The sequence below is a fragment of the Meleagris gallopavo genome, chromosome 8 (genome assembly GCF_000146605.3).
Source record: "Meleagris gallopavo isolate NT-WF06-2002-E0010 breed Aviagen turkey brand Nicholas breeding stock chromosome 8, Turkey_5.1, whole genome shotgun sequence".
NCBI lineage: Eukaryota > Metazoa > Chordata > Aves > Galliformes > Phasianidae > Meleagris > Meleagris gallopavo.
Genome location: NC_015018.2, coordinates 21,942,709 through 21,963,260, shown reverse-complemented (window position 1 = coordinate 21,963,260; position 20,552 = coordinate 21,942,709). Strand labels below are relative to the sequence as shown.

Genomic DNA, 20,552 nt, shown 5'->3' with positions numbered 1-20,552 from the left:
CGCCAGTGGCAGCTCTCACAGTCGCGCTGAAGCAAAGCTCCAGATGAGGCCGAGCTAACCTGGAGGCCGGAGCACCCTCTGCTGTCAGCAGTGCAGGGTCCGAGCCCAGCAGTTCTGCTGTCTGCCTTCTGGGTGCTCAGGCAGCAGCACGGTGCCACCAGCAAATGCTGCTGAAGGGAAGAACAACTGAGCACCTCAACCAAAGCTGGTGCTGTATCTCAGAGAAATGTGCGGCTGTGGGAGAGAAAGAATGGCAGAGAGAAGGGAGAAGGAAGAAGGAAGCATATCTTAAAACACACCCTCAGCAGACTGTAATCCACAGGCCTCCACTCCATACAGAAGCACACTTCTGTTCACACACCCTCACAAACGCTACAGCCTCCCATTCCAGCGTGGGTGGGTCAGCAGCACTTAGCTCTCTCTCTCCCCATAATTTCCTTGCTGTAAAGCAGGACAATGCTGAAGGTATGATATGGACTGCTTGCAGCTGCTCAGTCTCTAACGGATCTCTGAATGGAGCTGCCTCCCCTATCAGGTTTTCAGTAAGCGCAGGTCTATGGAGCGCAGGTAATTTAACGTGAGATACAGCATTACAGCAGGGATTCCAGGTAACTTACAACAAATGAGCACAGCCCAATTTGGCCTTTTTTCACCTAAGTATGATTGTAAATGCTCTTTCAGAGTTCTTCTGCAGCAAGCATAGCCATTTCACATACGTTCATGCAATGCTTTAAGTGCTCCTCACAATCCCCAGCCTCTCCTTTATGACCCCGAAAGCAGTCATGGGAAAAGAGCCCCTCCTGTGCAAAGGGAACATCACACCGGGTGGCTTGTGTGGAACAGAAGTAGCTGCAAGATGGGAAAGTGAATGAAAGCAGCCAAGCGAGGATTGCAGGGGATGCTACAACAGCACATAAAAAACATGCTTGGGAAAAAAAGAAATCTATTACCTACTCCGTTCTACAAAGGTACTCTCTGGTTGTTAAAAGTGTTTTGAGCGAGAAAAATAAAACTGCTTTAAAAATGATGACAGGACTGAATTTCAAACAATGGGGAATTCAGTCTATTAACCACTGAGTTAATCTATTTATTCACTTTGAAAAAATTATGGATCAGGAGAAAGTCTATTAAAAGTACACGAGGCTTCAGCTGCCACCTTCCTCACTGAGTAAGCAGTCAGAAGGTGCCCCTTTGAACTCCGCATTAATAACGTTCTCATTAAATGCAAACCTGCACAATGTTATCTTAAAGAGGCTCATTAGCTTCAAAAAAATCACTCATATCGAAAGTTGCTTACTTCCTCAGAGGTGAGAAGGTAAGTTTTCAGAGCCCTAATTGCCGGGCTTCTCATTCCAGCTCTCTCTCTGCTGTAGCCACATCTTGCAGTCCATCATATCTCAATTATTTATGTAAAGCAGGAACAGATAGAAGTTTAAATACAATTATGGTATAGGACAGCAACACAGATCACTAATTCCAGTGTGGTACGCAAGATTTCAGCCAAACGAGGTTATTATTCTGTCTTCTTCACATTTCCATTTTCTTTAAGTTGCACAGAAATCATGAAGCACACCTAGAAAGACGCATGGAGATAACACAGGAATACCGCCTGCCATCTCTCAATAAACAGAACGTTCATGATTGCTCTCCTTACTGGAGTAAGGACTAGAAAAACCAGGTAAGCGAACCAAAGCGTGACTTTGCACTGCACTGGTGCAGCAAACAACAGGTAATCATTGCTTATAAAAACCTTCCAGAGCAATGGAACGTGCTGAGGAGAAGAAATCCAATGTGAGAAGGATTCATCTAAAGTCAGCCTTTGTGGTGAAGGCATCAAGTAAGAAACTGTATGCTAATCCCACCCTAAGAGGAAACCAAAGGGGCATAACCAAGAGGCCATTCAGTGAGAAGCTGAAGGTTCAAACCTGCACGTCCTTAAAAATGCGTAAGTAAATCTATGATAATATTGTCATGCAGTAACATACTCTGTTTCTCCAATAAATCCATCAGCCTGACAGCCTTGTAGGGTTTATTCTTGTCAAGCATCCTCACTCCCTGTTTCTCTTGGCTGATTTGGGCCTGCAGCATCTTGGCGTGCAACACAGAGCCCTAAGTGTGTGTGTGTGCACAGGGCTCCAGTGCGTGCTCCTGGCCCAGCTGCAGCAGAAGCACGCGGCCTGGGTACAAAGTCCACCTAAGGACTCTGCTGCAGCCAACAGGGCAGGACAAAATGTTTTTCCCAACAGGGTGCAGAAAGCTTCAGACATCGAAAGGCTTTAGGCATTCCTGGAGGAACTGTCTTCTCTTTTTCTGCTGCATGATCTGCAACTTTCAAACACTTGAATTCAGTCTTCAGGTGAAAAAGAAACATTGCATCATCACAAGCCCCCGATTTCATACATATTTTCCTTTTTTTCCTCCCCACACAAGTAGAGTACTTTTGAATTTCTTCATCTTCCAAGAACTGGCTGCTCTGAAATACACTCAGTTAAAGAACCCTTTACATTTTTAATTATTTAATATGAGAAGTGAAAAATCAAGCAGAATTTTTTTTTTTTCCTTAAGGGGTAGGGAGGTAGGAAAGGAGATAAGTCAAACAGGCGAACTTCTCTAAAGCCTAATCCCTCTCCAGGTCTCAAATTATCTCTAATGAAGACCTAGCCTAATCTCCCTGACAAAATTAGTCACTTATGAAAGCATCAAAGGCAAGTGAAAGACCAGATGAAATTTTAATATCCGTAAGTAGTGAGGCAGAGCAAGGGAGTCTACAAGAGAAAGATGCTAGAGGCTCACTGGTTCCAGGCAGCACCATGCACTGAGCATGTCTGAGGCAGGGTGGCCAGGGAGGGCTGCCACAATGCCAGTTTTTTGGGCTGTAACCCTTCTCAGTTACATGACGATCCTTACAGAACCAGCTGTGAAGCTGATAGTAAATGAACAATCATAAAATCTTAGCTGCACAAAGCAGAGGTGAGCGCAAACCTTCCATGATCACTTGCTGGGCTGTTTTTGTTGCTTTTATCATTTTATTTTTTAAATCTCTTCCCAGCTTAGACTTCTCTCCCTGTGTACACAGAGAATTCCCATGGCAGATACCGTGTCACATTAAATGACATTACTTTGCTAACAGCTATCTGTTCTGCTGCTTCATTCAGGGTGCATTATCTGCCCACAAGCGCTCATTTACGTCTGTTTACAAAAAAATAAAAATAAAGACTGGAAAAAAATAAATCATCCGGAAATATACGTGACATTATTAAGCTTACAGACTTACTAGGGGAACCTTTAAGGTGGTTTATAGACACTGACTGACTTGAAAGATGCCCTCAGAGAGCCTGCACTACACAACCTCTCTTGGAGTGAGGAAAATGACAAGTATTAACAATATGGCAGTACTAAGCTACCTGGTGTTACATAGAAAGGCAGCACACCTCATGGAAAGACCATCCAGGAAATGAGAAGACAGCAATGGGCAGATGCTTTTTGGTATAAATACTCATTTCTTTTCTGCTTTGTTTACAAGCCAGACACTAAAAGTAAATTTTTTCCTCTCTTTCTTCCATTTTCCAATCAATCAGATCTATGAGCCACTTGTCCCAGCACCCCACGCTCCAGCTTTGCCAGTACAAGCGGCTTCAGAAGACACAAAATTAATGCTGCTACAGGGGAACAGAGCACAAGAACATCTCAAATATTCCCTAGCCTTACAAGTAGAGCACAACTTCTGCCTTTGAACGAGAAGGAGAGTTTTAAATAAATAGTACAATGTCTCTGAGTGATCAGTTTTAAACATGCACAAAAATCCTGTAATTTTAAGAGAGGCTTGGAGTCTGCTCATAACAGCTGCCTCATAGCCCCGTCTTCATACCTTCACAGAATTGCAATAGAATCACACAACAGAAATCCATTAGGACCATAACTGTCCTGACAGCACAGCATTGTTCCCTACTGCATAACTTCTCCCAGGGATGCTGTGAGGATTAATTCATTACAGCTTGTTATGCTCTGAAAGCATTCAGTCTACAGAAGAGAATCATTAGGAAAAGGACAGTCAAAGTCTGGTGACCCTCTTTTATCCCAGTGGGCACTGCTCAGAGCAGCAATTTTGTCCAACAAAGCAGACAAATTCAAAACCAGGTTCGATACAACAAATGTCATTATAAGAATTTAGTTACACAGGACAAAAATCTCTAAAATGGTTATTAACTTCTACTCCTTACCTAATATTGACTAATGCATGGGTCACCTTGCTTGCAGGCTCTTTCCACTGACCAGCATTGGTCGAAATCCTGAGAACTGAAAGGAAAAGACAGTTAGTAATACTGGCACAGAACTGGCCATTTTCTAATCCAAAACACCTAAAATCTGCTTTGGTAAGATGGCAACCTACAAATCGTATCAGAACAAAGGTCATCCTTGTGACCATCTGTACAGCAAAGCAGAAATTTCCTTTAAAGCCTATCTAAGAAAATTAAGGAACACAGAAGAGGTGTACAGAACACCAGGACACCTGGGAGGCAGGAAGAGAGGGGACAGAGACTCCATCTTCCTGACTTATTTCATCACCACATATTAAAGTTTAAAGTTCTCACTCAGAAGTAGGACAGCATCCCAAACCTGTGATACCTTTTATTTCACACACTGCTATTCTTCAGCTCCTACTTATGCAAGGTTCCCCTTGAGCTACACCCTTTAATTTAAACCTAAACCAAGAGCAATGGGTTCTTTACTTCCACGTTTATCTTGAATCATAGAGAGAAATTACACACTAGCCTAGGGAAAAAACTCTCCCTGTAGGAATGAATGTGTTGCTCAGTTGCACAGATGGTCTCTGACAGACTTGGGAGCAGATCTGAAAACATTCTGCAGGAGGAAGAACTTCAAGGGAATCAATTTTTTTTTACTGCCAGAACACCCAAAATATTTACATAGGTCAGAGCCTGTAGTGTTTCTATGGTGGCAGTCACCTGCACATCTTTTGTTAAGCACCAAAACAATAAAATAGTAGCAAGTGTGGAACATTTTTCTGTTTGCCTGAATAGAAATGAACTCACTATGAATTTATATACAATGTTTTCTAGGGTTAGAAGTGACAGAATTCATTCAAATATAGGATCATCTAGAAACACAGGTGCAACAAGTGAATCTGAAAGCAGAGTGGCTGCACACTCGTGCTTATTATTGCATAAGAGAAGCTCTCAGTCTTTACACATCTGGATACAGTTCAGATTCACCAAAAGAATAATAAATTATATATATATGGATAAATAAAAGCATATCCCAACATACAAAATTTCAACTACTTTCACACACAAAAACAACCCAAAAAACAAACAAACAAACAAAAACCCTAAAGGATAAAGCTTATCTGTACTAACAAATGCCCCAAGACTAAGGGATAGAAGGGTGACTGCAGTCCCAGTAAGAGCGTTAACAAAGCTAAGGGAAGCTGTAAGGGCACCTGGCTAAACTGTGGCTTTCACCAGTTTAGACAGTGCTATCTTCTCACTTTCCTCTGCTACAATTTTGTGCCATGTGCAGAAAAAAAAGAAAAAAGATGTCAGCTCTAAATAATAAGATTTCGTCAAACAGAAGGTGCTGCACTTAAATACCTGAAGTAATGCCTGAATGGAAACTCTGCATACATCTAGGATGTTAATTCAAAGGAATTTGTTCTGTGTGTCAGGATGGAAAATAGTCACATGATATGTGCAATGTCCACACAGGTCAGATGTGCCTGTACAGCCCAACTGTATTTGAGGCCATTATTCTTCCATTTCACTTTCCTTCAGCTTCCACAGGGGACCAGTTTGAAAATGCCACTGGCTGGTAAAATCACCTCATCTTACTAGCTGCAATTTTGTGAGCAGGAAATAAGTTAGCAAAAAATCTTTTGTGCTCAAAGAACAAAAACGGCCACCTGATCCCTTCTATAAAGGATGAAAATCGTAGGAAGCTTATACAAAAAGGCAGTTCATTTTGCTGAAAATTGCAGGGAGTATGTGGCCCCTTTTATTTTGGTGGGGACAACCGTCCAAGCCAGAAGAGTGCTGCAGCTAACTACCTCTGTCCCACTGCCCTTCGACTTCCCTTACATGCTTATAGTAACTCTTGTTGCTGGATGGGCGATCACAGTGAGAAGGGAGCAGAGACAGCATGGAAGAAAAATCCTAGAACAAAGCAAGCGGAAGAACACAGCTTTTTCTTCACAGCTTCAAGCATGCAGGCGCTATATCAGCCTTGCTGCAGCCGCCTCTGGCTCCAGGCTCCTCTGTATACGCACTGCCTGGTTTTGTCTCCACGAATTCCTTGCTCTCCTTTGTTCCTCTTTTCCCTGCTGGGTTTCACTTGGTGGCGTTCCAGCATGTCTCTCTCCCTCTGAAGGATGGCAGCCTCTCCCTGTTTAGCCAGCAAGCACGTTCCTCAGTCCAGTGATTTACTTGCAAGCAGGTTTGTGAGGGCTGTATTCTTGGTTTATGTTGGCAATGACAGTGGTAGATGTGATTTGCCTAGCACAGCAAGCATCCTGTTATAAGTTCCTCAAATTCTTTTCCAAATTCTTGCTTGCACTGAATACTTGACTATGCTGGCTGGTTTCTGCAGCATGTACTGACCTTCTGACTTGAAGCTGCCAGATGTGACAGATGCATACTATAAATCAATCCAATCACACAAAAATGCATGAAACACCTCATGCCATATATAAATTTGTTGTTCAATTGGCACTCCTGAATCACAGTAAGTAGATGCTAGCAAGGTAATGAGGCTGCTTCTATTTTTTTTCTGGCTAAAAATATTTATCCCTCTAACAAACGTATCCTCTCAATTCTTAATTTACCAAACACACCAATACATAAATTATATCCATTCAAGAGAGAGGCATCAGCAGCACGTGGACAAAAAACAGCAAACAACCCCTTCAATCACTCTCATTTCTACTCACTAATATTCCCAACCACCCAGGAGGTACTCACCCATAGAATAAAGGTTGTCAAAATTCTGATGCATCCGAATGATTTCATAATACAGCTCATCATAGCTGCTGGGAGTGGGAAGGAAGGTGTCCCCGTAGGTGATGAACATGTTGAACAGGTTCACAACCTATCCAAAGAAGTGAAGAGAGGTTACAACAGGAATGTTTTCACAAAAGCTACATTGCTACAGGAATAAACAATACAGAATATCTTCAAAACCTTTAAAGAAACAGCTCTTGGTTCCATTAGCCAGTATTGCATTAGTTCATTGCTCTATTATCTTACAGGACAGAAGAAACACACAAGCAGCTTTAACACTATCATATCTAGGACCAGGAGAATGGATCTCTGGTATCTTGTATACAAAGGGACATGCAGTAAGAAAATTAGCAAATCTGGAAAATTAGACTCCTTCCTCACACAAGTTCGTCAATTTCAGTGATGAGATCTTACAGTGACTCCAAGCACTGCCCTTTCTAAATACCTGGCAAAATCAACCACAGTGATACTCCTCAGCTTTGTTGCCTTGTTCTAGTATCTCCTTGCCATGCCAGAAATCTCAAATTCTTTCCTAACATCCATTCAAAATTAAGTTGTCTAAAAGAAGGGGATTTGCTTTGTCTGTACTCACCATAAGAGCAAGGGTGAAGATGTTGTGTTTGGCGAGCAACACGGTTTCATTAGACATGAGGAACTTCAACAAGTTGATCAAAGCTAGGAGGAAATACGTATTTTTTGAATAAAATTAAAAGCAAATTCATTCTCAGCAAGTCACTTAAATACAGATGCATTTTCATTATCCAGTACCAACTCACCTAAATGCAAGCTGCTCACTTTTCATAAATTTATCAATCTACACATGGAGTTGGTTGGGTATTTTCTTGCTAAAATTCTGGGCTGGGCAGGTAAGTGACAGCTATTTTAGTGTCCCGCATTTATTTTCCTTCACTGACTTCCTAATCAAATTCACTCAGGCTCAAGGTAAGTCACTTGTTTTGTTTTTTTTTCTACCTGCCAGATCTTCAAGTGAGCCTTAGAGCCGGAGAATCCGACCGTCTCCTTTCTGCTTCACACATCACCAACATGATGTATGCAGTCAGCCTCAAACTGTCACTCCTGTTGATACACGCGATTTTAAAATGACAAAAAAATAACAAAAAGAACCCACAGCACTGCTTTTCTGTAGCTGCTGCAGCAGTACAAGGACGGATGCAGTACTTTATTGTGTCAGCTATCTAGGCTGTGCCGTAAAGGCTACAGATCTGGTTCACACTTGTCTTGAGAAGGAAAACAAAGGCTCCTGCTGTAACCACCCAATATCAATTAGCGATAGCGGGAATTAACAAAAAGGTTGGCTAAAAGAGCTTTCATCACACAGGCTTTACAATAAGCAACTGTGCTCTATACACTGAAGTGAAATGGAAATTTCTTCATCTTGTTGCTTCCCATTCTTTAAAATTTCAAAAAGGAAAGCTACTCTCTTTTCCATGATATCTGCTCAGCACTGAACGGTGATTATTAATGTACTCTCTGTTCTGCAGTCAACAGGTTTCAAAACCTGAAGTACCTGAATTAGATGACCTGCAAAGTCAAGCTGGAACGCTAAAAAGACTTCTTCATCTTGATTACTTACAAATTGGGCCAGCATCTACTGATTTCCTACAGTTAAAAGATGATTTTGTTAACTTTTACCTTTTCCAGTTTGTGGCAGCACTTCTACAAAACATTCTGCTGCTCACGGCTTGCAGCAGCCAGGAAAGAGCATCAAAATAGGGGACAAAAAGTTCAGTAGCCCCAGGAGGAGCTTGGGATACATATCTAGAGTCTATCTTCAGCCATCAGACAACCAGAATTAATAGGACTCAAAAATTCACTATGGTTTGTGGGACTCGAGAAAGATATGAGCGATAGAAAGCACATTCTGCAAATTTTGGATGCTGAAAGAGAAAACTGACTGGTCAGTGAGACACAGCAAGGAGCAGATTTGAGATACGCCATTTGAACTGGCAAAAGAAACTGACCACAGATTTATCAAGTTTAAACATGACATCCAATTTCTAGGCAATATATATTTGAAGATGGTAGGATTACACTATCACTGTTTACCCAACTACTACACATTAGTGATCAGCCTGCAAGAAAACTAACCATAGCTTGGGAGAATCCTGCTGCAGATAAGAGAGCAGAGCCCTCAACTCAGCCAAAGGTAAAGGCTATGGAATAGGAGTAGGTGAAGTCCAGGTAACAAGAATACTGGTAACTAACTTTTGAGCCCCAGCACAGACCACACAGTGCCATCATCACCCCATCACCGGACTCAAACACCTGGGACCAAAGGCAGAGCCTGGATCCCACAGCAACCCGGAGCTGGAGCTGCTCCTGTCAGGTATTTGTGCTGCAAAACAACCATTTGAAAACAAAGAAGTAGCAGGTACAGACGGGCTCTCCGCTGGAGCGGAGATCCAGCTAAAAACAGGTTTCCAAGGTAACCAAAGCTTCCACAGCAAAAAAGTGCGGCCTCCTGCAGTGCTTTGGGCTGCAGACAGCTGCCCTGCCTCTCCGGCACAGCACCTCATGGACCATTTCTCTCTTTAGTAGCTATAAGCACGATTTTACCTCTTTTCCAGCCACAAGACCATGCAACCACCTCTCCTGGCCCTGCAGGGCCATGCTTGCAGCTGGGGTCCCTGGAAGCAGAGAAGCGCAGCTCTGGATTTTCCACAGCAAGCAGTGCAAAGCCTTGGATTTTTGTGCTGTGCCTCTCATGCTTTCTCCAGAATGCTGTAGAAAGGCCTCTGGCAGCATGCGGCCACACAGCGGGAAGGGAAACCACTGAACATCGAATGCAGTGAACATGAAAGCTGCTCATGGTGAGGAGACACTACTTCTAAAAGAAAGCATAACCATCGCCGTCTGGAGCAGAATTCACTGAGCAACAGGGAAAGCATCTACTGCAATAACTTTGTTCACATTTTCTTTTCCTGCTTCAGTTTGAAAGACGACAAGATATCACTGCTGCTTGAAATCAATCCTTGCACCTTAATCGCACCACATCGTAGCCCATTCACAGCTCAACCGCACTGTTCCTTCCCTAAGGATGAGGTAGGGATGCTGCACATGGAGAAGAACTCAATGCTGGGCTGAGCACTGATCAGATCCTCTAGGTCCACAGTCACTGTGGGCGCTACACAGGTAAATACCCAACAGTCTGGACCCTCACATTCTTAGAGAAGTTGTAGGGCTCACAACATCAGTGCTCAAAGAACAACCAGTCCTCTCTGTCTGCACATTCTGCACCAGTCTCTCTCTGTTCAAGCTGCTCAAAGAGAGGAACAAGAACTCTGTGAACAGGAGTCCCTAAATCCATGACTACCTCTGTAGTTTCTGTAATGTGCTTGTTAAGGCAGACCCTGCACTGAAAACGAGGACAGCTACATCCTGGAGTTTTCAGGATTAACAACCCTCAGACCCTGCTTCAGATGCCCAGTGCCCTTCAGAGACAATTACACACACCAAATAACCCTTAGAGCAAAGATCCAACTGGCCAAACGTCCCTCCGTCCCTCAGCTCCAGCAGAGCACCAGCACTGCCACTCCTGAGCAAGCTGAAGCCAAACCAGATGTGTCACTTCTTCCCTGCTGCAATAAGCTGCGTGTCCAATCTGCAGGCTGCCCTCTCACGCTAGCCAGGAAATTACCCGTGTTTGTTCCCAGTGGAGCAGCAGTTCAGTTTCTCAGCTGTGCAGACAGACAGAACTGCAGCCCTTGCTTCAGCTCAGCCACATTATCCAAATTTGTGTTCTAGGATTTAACAGTGATGGATTTGAGCAAGAGATCTATTTCAACATGAACTGGAAAACAGATATTTATTTATTTATTTTGCAATGCTCTCAAGTATCTTTATCTACAGAAACCTTCCTTTGGCGTCCCGTGCCAGGATACAATACGCTAATTCTCAAAATCCATAATTTTACACTGTAACAGTGTCACCAGAATTTCTTCAGCAACAAGAGCTGCAGCAGGCTGTAGCTACACTGACCTAGCAGCAGCTAGTATTTGCATGCAAACTTGTGACCTCTTCTGAGGACGCTGGCTAAGCTTCCCAGATCAGCCAGCAGAGAACAGAACCCTGAACACCTACATACACAGCCTCAAAAGGAAGTAGCTAAGCACACGGAGTGGACACTTAAATTGGGCATGAAGCCATATGATTGGCTGAACATCACAGTGGTGTAACCCATCCACATCGTGTTCTAAGCAATTTTCCCTCCCAAGGATTATTGCAGCCAAAGGATGAAAAATGAGATCACCAGCTTTCACAGATACCCTCCCAGCTTTTTAAACTGAAATGAATGCAGTGTAAAAGGTTCTTAGCTCCTCTGCCATGCAGCTGTGTTTGAGTACTGACATTTTTCCTTATCAGCTCTTGTGGCCAGTCTGCTGAGCAGCGAGTGCTCCTGCGCAGTCATTTGCTGCTCTTCTGCAAGTCAATCCTCTGTAAGGAGGCTGCAGGCAAATGGCTTCTCTTCCTCCCTATTAGAAAGAAGGCAATTCTAGTTCTGGACAGATGCACTTCAGTCTCTCCTTCCCCTATTCCTCCTCCCACAGCAGACTTACCTTTTTTCCCCGTAAGCCTCGTTTCAAAGAGAAACAAATTCAGCTTTGGCATACCTAGGATTCACACAGTTTTTGTTCTCTTCAGTGTCTCAGTGTTCAGCATTTGGATCATGTGTAATGCAACAGGAGCGCAGGGACAGGTCAAGCAGAGAAAAGAGGAAGAAGTAGCATCATCCCCTGAGAAAGTCAGAATGTAGCACAGACTGCCACGAGCAGCAGAAGGCTCTGATGTGCCACTGCACAACAGAGCAGAAGAGAATAGCCCTGAGAAACACATCAATGAGATCTTAGATGGATTGAGCACAGTATGCAAGCCTCTGTTGCTGTGCTCCCAGGTCAAAAACCTTCTAATGGTGCATATAATGGCCCTCAACAAAGGAACAAAGGAAGAAAAAGAAGCTGTGAGAGCCCCCCAGAAGCTGCAGTGCAACATCAATTAATAGGTATCCTGTAACTCCACTAACATCCTCTAATTTCCTACCTTCAAAATCCTGGGGCACAGTAGGAAGAGCGGTGATTTTCCTATTCTCTCTGGAACTTACCGTCATACTATCAGTATATCTGACGTCCTACTTTTAGCACTTCCACTCACGTTCGCCTTAGGGTGATCCACATCCACATGGCACTGCAGGGGAGCTGATAATGACAAGTGGCCAGAAGTTCCCTGCTACAGATCTGTCCCTTCACATCTAAGCGGCTTGAAATCATCGAGCCACCACAAGCCCCAGCTGCACCCGGGCAGAGCAAAGGCTTAGTGTTCTGTCCCAAACAGTAGCCAACACCAAACGCCTGTTGAGGTGTGAGCAGGAAGCCAATCAACGCTTTCTCAGCATATTCTTCCAGATTCCAAAAATCAGCACGATTCCCTTCAATCTTTTGGCAACCACAGCATACAGTATGGAAACAGACTCACACAACATGACAATAACCATAATCGTGAATGGGTCCAGTCTCCTATTCTAGACTGGATATCATTAGAGCTAAGCCTGGATAATCACACATTCAAATTGTTTTATCTGTGCTGTTACAAGGAACAAAAGAGACCATGGAACAGAGTAATCACCTGTAACAAATTCCTTATCTGATGAGAAATTCAGAAGCAAAAGGCTCAAATTTGAAATACAGAGATGACCCGAGCATTAAAAGGGAGCAGATCTGGCCACATTCAGCATGAGCAAACAATCAGTGAGCAGTGATCAAAACAAACTCAGCAGGAGATGAATATCTACAGACAGGGTTTGACAGAAAAGAACTAGAGGTAGTTTCCAAATAGAGCAGTAGGAAGTGGAAATGTGTCCAAGAAACAGCAACGTCGTTATTACAAACTAATGCAGCAGAATCCCTGCAGGCACAAACTACCCCAGCATCCCTGGACAAGTTAACCAATTACTCAGGGACACCACTTGCAGCTCCCTGTCAATCAGGCAAAGCACTAGGAACAAGATCGTTGCCCTGATGCTGCTCCCAGGAGAGCAGGGGAAGAGATACTTGCTCCATCAGCACTGCTATGTAACATGCTTCAGCTCCTCTCCTTTGCTCTGATAACGAGGGAACAACCCGCTCTGGGTTGAAACAATTTGCCTGGCTGGCTGCTCCTCTCCCTGCTGCCACAACAGACACTGCCAGATTCATGTGCCCAACTGCCAAAGCTCTGTGGCATCCAGCAGCCTGCTACTGGCATGTCCCCATCCCCCCATCACCTCTACAGCTGATCCTCTTCTTCCTCTAACTGTCAAGGCATAGCAGGAGAGCAGCCTTAACGAGAAACAGCAGCATGCCAGAGAGCTGAAGCACATGCTGGCATAACCCAATGGCTCCCAGGATCAGGTGAGCAGGCCAATTCATTTCCAATCCTTTACTTTCTTTATATAGTTCCCATCCTTGGTACTCATTGTTCCCACCTAACTGCAGCCAATGGTGTAAAAATCACAAGCTTAATGGAAATGCTGATTGCCGATGCCAGAGAAACGCTGCTTGATAGCATCCCAGCAAGCAGTAACAGAGAAAACAAGTTTTAGCTTCATCTAAGCTTTACCTTCACCTATTGTTACTGATGTGAACAATATGTCTTCTTAAAAGGGTAGATTTTTTTTATTTTAAATAAGATATAATTAAAAAGCATACACTCACAACTTTCATTCCTCTTTAGAGGAAAGGGAAGCCTGAGCTTAACTCTATCCTGACCGATAGTGTAGGTTCACCCTTCATTCAAAAGCAGTCTTGAGAGTTAAGATTGTACATCTTCCCAAAGGACCTAAAACCAGAGGCAATTCAGAAAGGATAAGCATGAGGAAAAAGCAGAAACATGAGTATGGGCATGGAAAGACAGCAAGATAAGTGGCCCAGGAGTGCTGCTTCTTGAAAACAAAAAGTTAGGAGGGTGAATAGGCTCAGAATAATGTGTTCTGAGCACTGCAACACCTCCATGCAGCAGAAGAAATGGCTGCAAACACCTCTGGCTGTTCTATCATCAAAACTGTGATAATCTCATGGGAAACTATCCTCTCTCTTACTAGGTCACCACGCTCTGCAAGCTCTGAGGGATTCACAAACAAATTCCCCAGTGTTAGCAACGTGTAAAAAATAGAAATAATTTTTAAAAAAGAGTATTTTACAGCACAGAACAACACATCCTGATGAGATCTGCCAAGTATGACATGAAGGTGTTAGATGAAGAATTCCCATCCTGATCATCCCAGGCAATCAGTGACAGCCACATATCTGTGGCCATCAGCCACTGAAACCAAAACTCATCACTGGTTATGTTAAAGTGTATTAAAACAAAGCACCTGCCATTACAGTTAAGTAACAGTAAACTAAGAAATAAGCAAGCAAAAGTAGATGCTTCCTAAAAATACCCAACATAGGAAATTTTCAATATTCTCTTTACAAGAAAGCCACTCCATTTTTGCATTTCTCACACTATCTGCTTTAGGAGATTTATATTATTGTTTTTCATCAAACACGTCTATGCTCTTACCACAGAAGAGTTTTAGTTTGGGCTGAAAAAGGTAATGTGGAAAGGTTAGTAAGAAAGTGGCCAACCAGCAGAGAGTGACAGTTCATAAGTCTTCTTATGAACTTCATGCATCAACTGCTTGTAAGCTTTGTAAGGGTAGGACTCGAGTTTCCTTTGGGACAACACAGAGAGCTACCAGAAGTAAAAATTAAAATAATCATTTAAAAAGTCAATGTATATCAATCCAGAGCATACATTGTAGCCAAAGACAAGATTTCTTTTATAAAATGACCTTTCAATTTCCATCCTTTCCTAATTTCACTGAAGCAGCAAACAGGACTAATAGTTGCACCCCTGTACCAGGCTTGAGCCAACACTGTACTACACGTCCAACCAAGTGTGAGATCCACAGCACATAACACTTACTGCCCTTAGTTTGTCTGAGCAGCTCTGTTCTTCCATCGCTCCTGTGTTACTGTGTCATCTTTTCAGAAAGCTTCCTAGAATCAACAAGCACAAGTGCTTGTGAGCCTGTCCTACTGCATAGCTGGTATTACAAATTTTCTTTTAATTTCAGAGGTAAGAAAGTAAAAAGAAGCATGCCAGTTACCTTTCTAAGGTAAGAGTGAAGTGAGCTGCAACAAGCAAGAAAAGGGCATTGTATATAAAGGAAGTTAATCACAATTCTATTACTGATTTACTGAGTCATTTAGAAACACATGCTAAGTCCAAAAACCTCTACTTAATCACTCCATTCATCAGAATACTAAAGGACATCCCTCAGCAACACTTCCAATCACATAAATACTAGACAGATCAATTAATAGCAGAGAGGGAAATAACATTCAACTTCTATAACTGTACAAGCTCATTTGTACAAACCACAAATTCATCAGCTCAGGTGCATAAAACTGCTGCCATATGCAGCATGTAGCAGCACCCAGCAACTGCTGGTTTTACAGTCCCACAGCAAAGAATCTCAGCCCTTGGGATGTTAACATAAGAGCTATGAAATCCTGCCCACGTCCTTTTTGGCAAAGACAGAAGTCACAAAATGACATTTTGCCTGTTTCAGCCATGCTGCTAAGAAAATGTCCTTTCTTTTTTAAGCATGCAATAAGCATGCAAATTAAGAAGTGCTGGAAAAAAAGCTGTCCAGGATACACACCTTAGCTAGGACAGTAGCTTTCATTCTTCAAGTTCCCCCACATCAAAGCAAGGTCCCAGGAAGACATCCAAATAAGAGAACAGGAAAATTTAAAGTTAAAAATGACGAATAGTTCTCTCTTTAGATCATCAGACTAGGTGATTTCTCATCTGAAGTTTCTATCCAGTAACACCTCCTAGCCTCCCCAGTCCTCCTGAGAAAACAATAGAGACCTTTCATTCCTCCTACTACAGCAGCTTCCCACTCTGACCCAGTTCTACCCATTCTCTCCAGCTTCCCATGCTCAGGACCTCCCAGCCCTCCTCACACGCAATCACCTCCAGCCTCCCAGACCTACCACTCCTCTCATCCACCCGACCAGCTCAGAACTCTCATTCCTGTTGCAGCTGCTCAGCAGTTCTCCTTTACCCTGCCTGGATCTTCTTCTTGCCTCTTCCTCTCCGTTCCTAGTGCTCCCACTGAACTACTGCTGCTTTCAGCAGCTCCATCTCTGGGAACTACAGGGGAAGAAGCCCATTCCTCCCACTTTGAGCTTCACTCCATGGGTGGTACTCTCCTTAAAAACTCAGCACCATCTTATACTCCTGAATGAGTTGAGGGATCCCAAATCTCCAGCAGGGTGTACGTGCCTGGAGCTCCGAAATGCAGCTTCAAAAGGTTGCACTGGCTTCCCACAGCCAAAAGGCACAGAGAAATGACTTGGTAAAGCACGCACTAGGTAGTATATGTTAACATACTAAGGTGATAGAACTCTAACATTTGTTCTATAGTTCTCTTCAGAGTTTACAAGCAGTAGAGTTAAGCATTTTTGCTGGGAGCTATTTGAAAGGTCAAGTCTCACATAATGAGTTTTCGTTCCAAAACAGTACAGCTCACGTAAAACCATTTAACAAATAGGCCTTCTCTGCACTCACTGTAGTTTCCTGTTATGAACACATTTCACACTCAACACACAAACTCCTGTTTCTTCTGCCCTATCCCTACAGTTACCTTTATCAGTTACCTTTGAAGATGTTTTAATTATTTCTTTATTTTTTCCAAAGTCTTCAAGCCATCTTCTAACTGTCCAAACAGCTCTGTACCCTTTCATATTCTCACAGCAACTAGTGATCAGACATTTCACCAGTGAACTAAACTGTCTGGTACACGAGTAGATGAATCCTGTCTCCACAAAAGTTGCAGGAAGACAAGCTTTCCTTGCTAGGCAGCTGCTGCAGAATGAAGCAGGACTTGAGATGAAGGGGAGATGCAACATCATCTGATTTCCAATGTGCTCAGCAGCACAAATCAGTGCTGAGGCAGACTTTATCAATAGCTGGAGAACCAGAAATGCCATTGTTAACCAACACTGTAGTAATAAGTATTTGGTGTTTCTGTTGCTGAAATACATTCCACAGAGGAACATTTCACTTTTTTAGTATTCACCCCCTAAAAATTTGGAAATATTATCTCCACCTTATAAATAGAGAAACTGACAAAAAGTTCCAAGCAGTCCACACAGAGAATAAAAGCCTACTTTGTTCAGCAGCACTGCAAAAGTTTACTCTGATAATCCCCAAATAAAAGTGGATAAATACCAACTTCTCAATGATGGCATTTGAAGCATCTTCATTTTAACACTACCTTCAGCATCTGTCAAAAATAGCCAATCTATAAGATAAGAAACCATAGCCTGTACATTACAATAATTTAGGAACTGAATTTCAGTGCTTTCTATTTTGTCAAAACTCATTTTTAATCCAACTTTGTATTCAATTGCCCTAATAACTAGCTATTTCAGCATTATTCACTATTATACATATTTTCATGTGATATACTCTTGCCATTTTAAGTCTATATTAGAACTGGTTTTCAGTTTCTTTAAAAATGACTTTACTTAAAGCAAACCATAGCAACTGCAAAGAAGTTACCTGTACCCTCTAAGCTCAGAGCAAATTGCTCAAGCGTTACTAATTTTGAAGTGGGAGAAGTTGAAGAAATGAGGTATTTTTATATGAAAAGCTTAAATGACTCATGAAAATTCTTTTGGCATAGCTTATACGTGCTTGACAACAAAAACATATATAGCACTTTCCATCACCCAAGTGCTGTACATACTGGCTAGGAAAGAGTTCAACAACTAAAACTCAACCTCAACTCTATAACCAGCAAAATCAAACTCTCACAAGACTTAAGCAGAGCTCAAGAAAAACACTGGACAACGTGGTATTTCTGAAAGTAGGGAACTGGTTGTTACCAAATAAAGTTTTCTCGTAAGCACTATTAAGTATCTTACACTTGGCATCCAATTAGTTGTTCTCTAAGTATCAGCTATTTGGCATAAAAGCCCTGCAAACTGCCCCACACATCCACACGGGAGTAAGGAAACAGTCATATCCATGTACGGTTTCTGACCTTAGCCAAAATTTCATGCTAGTCACCAGAAAGTGCATACAGTCACAGAAGAAAAATCTGAAAAAGCTCAAAAGGAAGAGCCACGTACCAACCACAGATGACTGAATTGAAAATTACAAACTGCTAAAATGTTAAGTAGGAGCTAAGATCAGGAGTATTGCAGACTGCACAAGCAGTTGGGTATGCGTCTTGAGTAATGCCAAGCATGTGGCTCCACTGCTTTTCTCTGCACTCTTTGCAACATAAATCAAAAAAAGAAAGGCAGAAACTTTCCCGAAGTTCTGCTGGCATTCCATACCGAAGAGAGAGCACCATAAAGGAAGTGCAACTATCTAGTGCATGACACGAGTGGCTTTCCTTAATCAGAGAATAGCTAACATTAGAAGCAGCAGTTGAGCAGAAGGCTCTATACATCGCTACTGCTTCCATCTACCAACTCTCAGTTCCTCCACACTCCACACTACCACTTCATCCCAAAGTATTCTCCATCCAGTTATGCAGGGGACTTCCATATCTCAATCACTCACGCTACACAAGGGCTATGCTCCACCTGTCACAAACTTGCCATTCAAGAAGACAAGTGTGGGCTTGAAGACCTGTAAAACATGCCTGATTGAGCACCTGAGATCTCAGACCTTTCAGTGAGTGCATAGATGTTCCCTTTCAGCTGTTCTTCCAGCAGTGACAACGAATCCATCAGTCCAAAGCAAAAGCCTCAAGGTGAGTATGCTCGCATACAGCATAGAAATGAATGCATAAGTCTCTGTACTCTGTTTTGGCATTGTCTGACAGATTGATCAAGACTAGAAAAACATCCGCTCTTCCACGTCAAAGGCAACAATGTCCTGGGCAATCAACGATCAGCCTTGACAGATCTGAGTAGGGATAAGAGTTAATTACGAAATATCTCTCAAGACAGAGCAGGCAATTAGCATTTAGTCAGCCTCATGCAGCACTCTAGAAACACGCATCTGGAGCAGACAGGATGTGCACTTTTACAGGGACAAGTATCAGTCAACACAAGACCTTTCCAGCCTGTATGAACCACCTAGCAGCTGCTGAAGAATCTCAGTTCACTTCGACACCTTGTAGGAAAAGAATATGAAACACTGTAAGTTACTTCTGTAGGAGAGATCTCTCAAAACAAACAGCAACCTACACTAGGTGTGGAGCTCTTCAGCTGCATCAGCTGTACAGACATTCTTGGTCTTTCACAGAAACTGGACCAGTCAGAGCATTTTATATGACTGCTTTGCTTTCCAAGCACGTGCAGTACCTAACATTTCCCAAGCATTATGCAAACACCTACAGCTAATTAGAGACGGTTAACAAGAACATGCCCATATACTGAATTTCAGTGTTTTGCAAGGATTTTTCTTTTTCTCCCTAAAATAGGGAAATTCAAGGATCGAAAGATGCCAGAAAACATACCCTCTGAACTCTGGAACAGTACCTTCAAGGAGAAAGCCTTATTTTGGGATACCTACAATGCCAGTGTGTGTGTGAAAGAGCCAGCTCACCCTGGCCAAATAGGACTGGATCCAGTTTGTTGGTAACAGCTCAGAAGATGTTGCACACGCTGTTAGATGCAATTTCTATTCACAGCATACATCTACATTGTACATGCTCCTCCCCTGAACTAGTACTATGCTTCAGCCATGCCTCTAGGGGCTCTGTTCTAAAGAAAGCTACAGAAAAGAAATCACTAATCCCTTAATTAGGAGCACCCACTTCACCTTCCACAGGAATAATTCAGGAAGCCTGAATGTCACATAAGGCAAAAATTTAATAACTGAACCTGATTCAGATTGCTGGTTTATTTCTCTGTACCTAAACTCAGCTGTGCAAAGCTACTGAAGGGAAGTACTTAGTGTTAATTAAGAGCAGCTTCAGAAGCCACTCATCACCACCTTTTCAAAAGCCATTCTCTCAAATTTCTGATAGGAGCTGCGTTACACCAGCAAGTCGCCGATCCTAAATCTCCAGCACAGCTCCAGGAAAACACAATTAGGATCACTTTCTCTTCATTTTTCATAAACCTCTTGTTTAAGCCACAACAGCTTGGGGATTAACTGTACTTTCCTAGCTGAGCTACTTCAGTGCTCATAAGGTTAGAAGAGGAGCACACACCATAACCACTGAAGAGTCTGTTACATCTAAGGATCCATTCTGCCATCGTCTTCCACGGACTTCCCACACAGTGACTGCATCATAAAACAGTCCTACAAATCACACTGTCATTGATGCAAAGGTTACAGCTGAACACCTCTCTTCCTTCCTACTCCCAACATTTCCAGGTTGCTCTCATTAGCAGGAGTCATACACACAATTCCATATACATCCACTTCCTACAGTGGAAAGGAAAAGTAGTGCCCACCACCATCTTACCTGAGAGTAGAAAGGAGGCAAGCTCTTAAAGAACTGAGAGAAACACTACTGCA

At 42.7% G+C, this 20,552-nt stretch overlaps 1 protein-coding gene across 1 annotated transcript in view; it reads right to left on the bottom strand.

Annotated features, from left to right (window-relative positions):
* Nucleotides 1–20,552, bottom strand: part of ARMH3 (armadillo like helical domain containing 3) — a 105,013-nt gene that overhangs the window by 50,761 nt on the left and 33,700 nt on the right. Inside the window, exons 21-23 of the mRNA XM_003208068.4 lie at nucleotides 7,606–7,688; nucleotides 6,975–7,101; nucleotides 4,221–4,296 (exon numbers count right to left, since the gene is read on the bottom strand). Of these exons, the coding sequence (XP_003208116.1) occupies nucleotides 4,221–4,296; nucleotides 6,975–7,101; nucleotides 7,606–7,688 (286 nt within the window). The remainder of the gene's footprint in view (nucleotides 1–4,220; nucleotides 4,297–6,974; nucleotides 7,102–7,605; nucleotides 7,689–20,552) is intronic.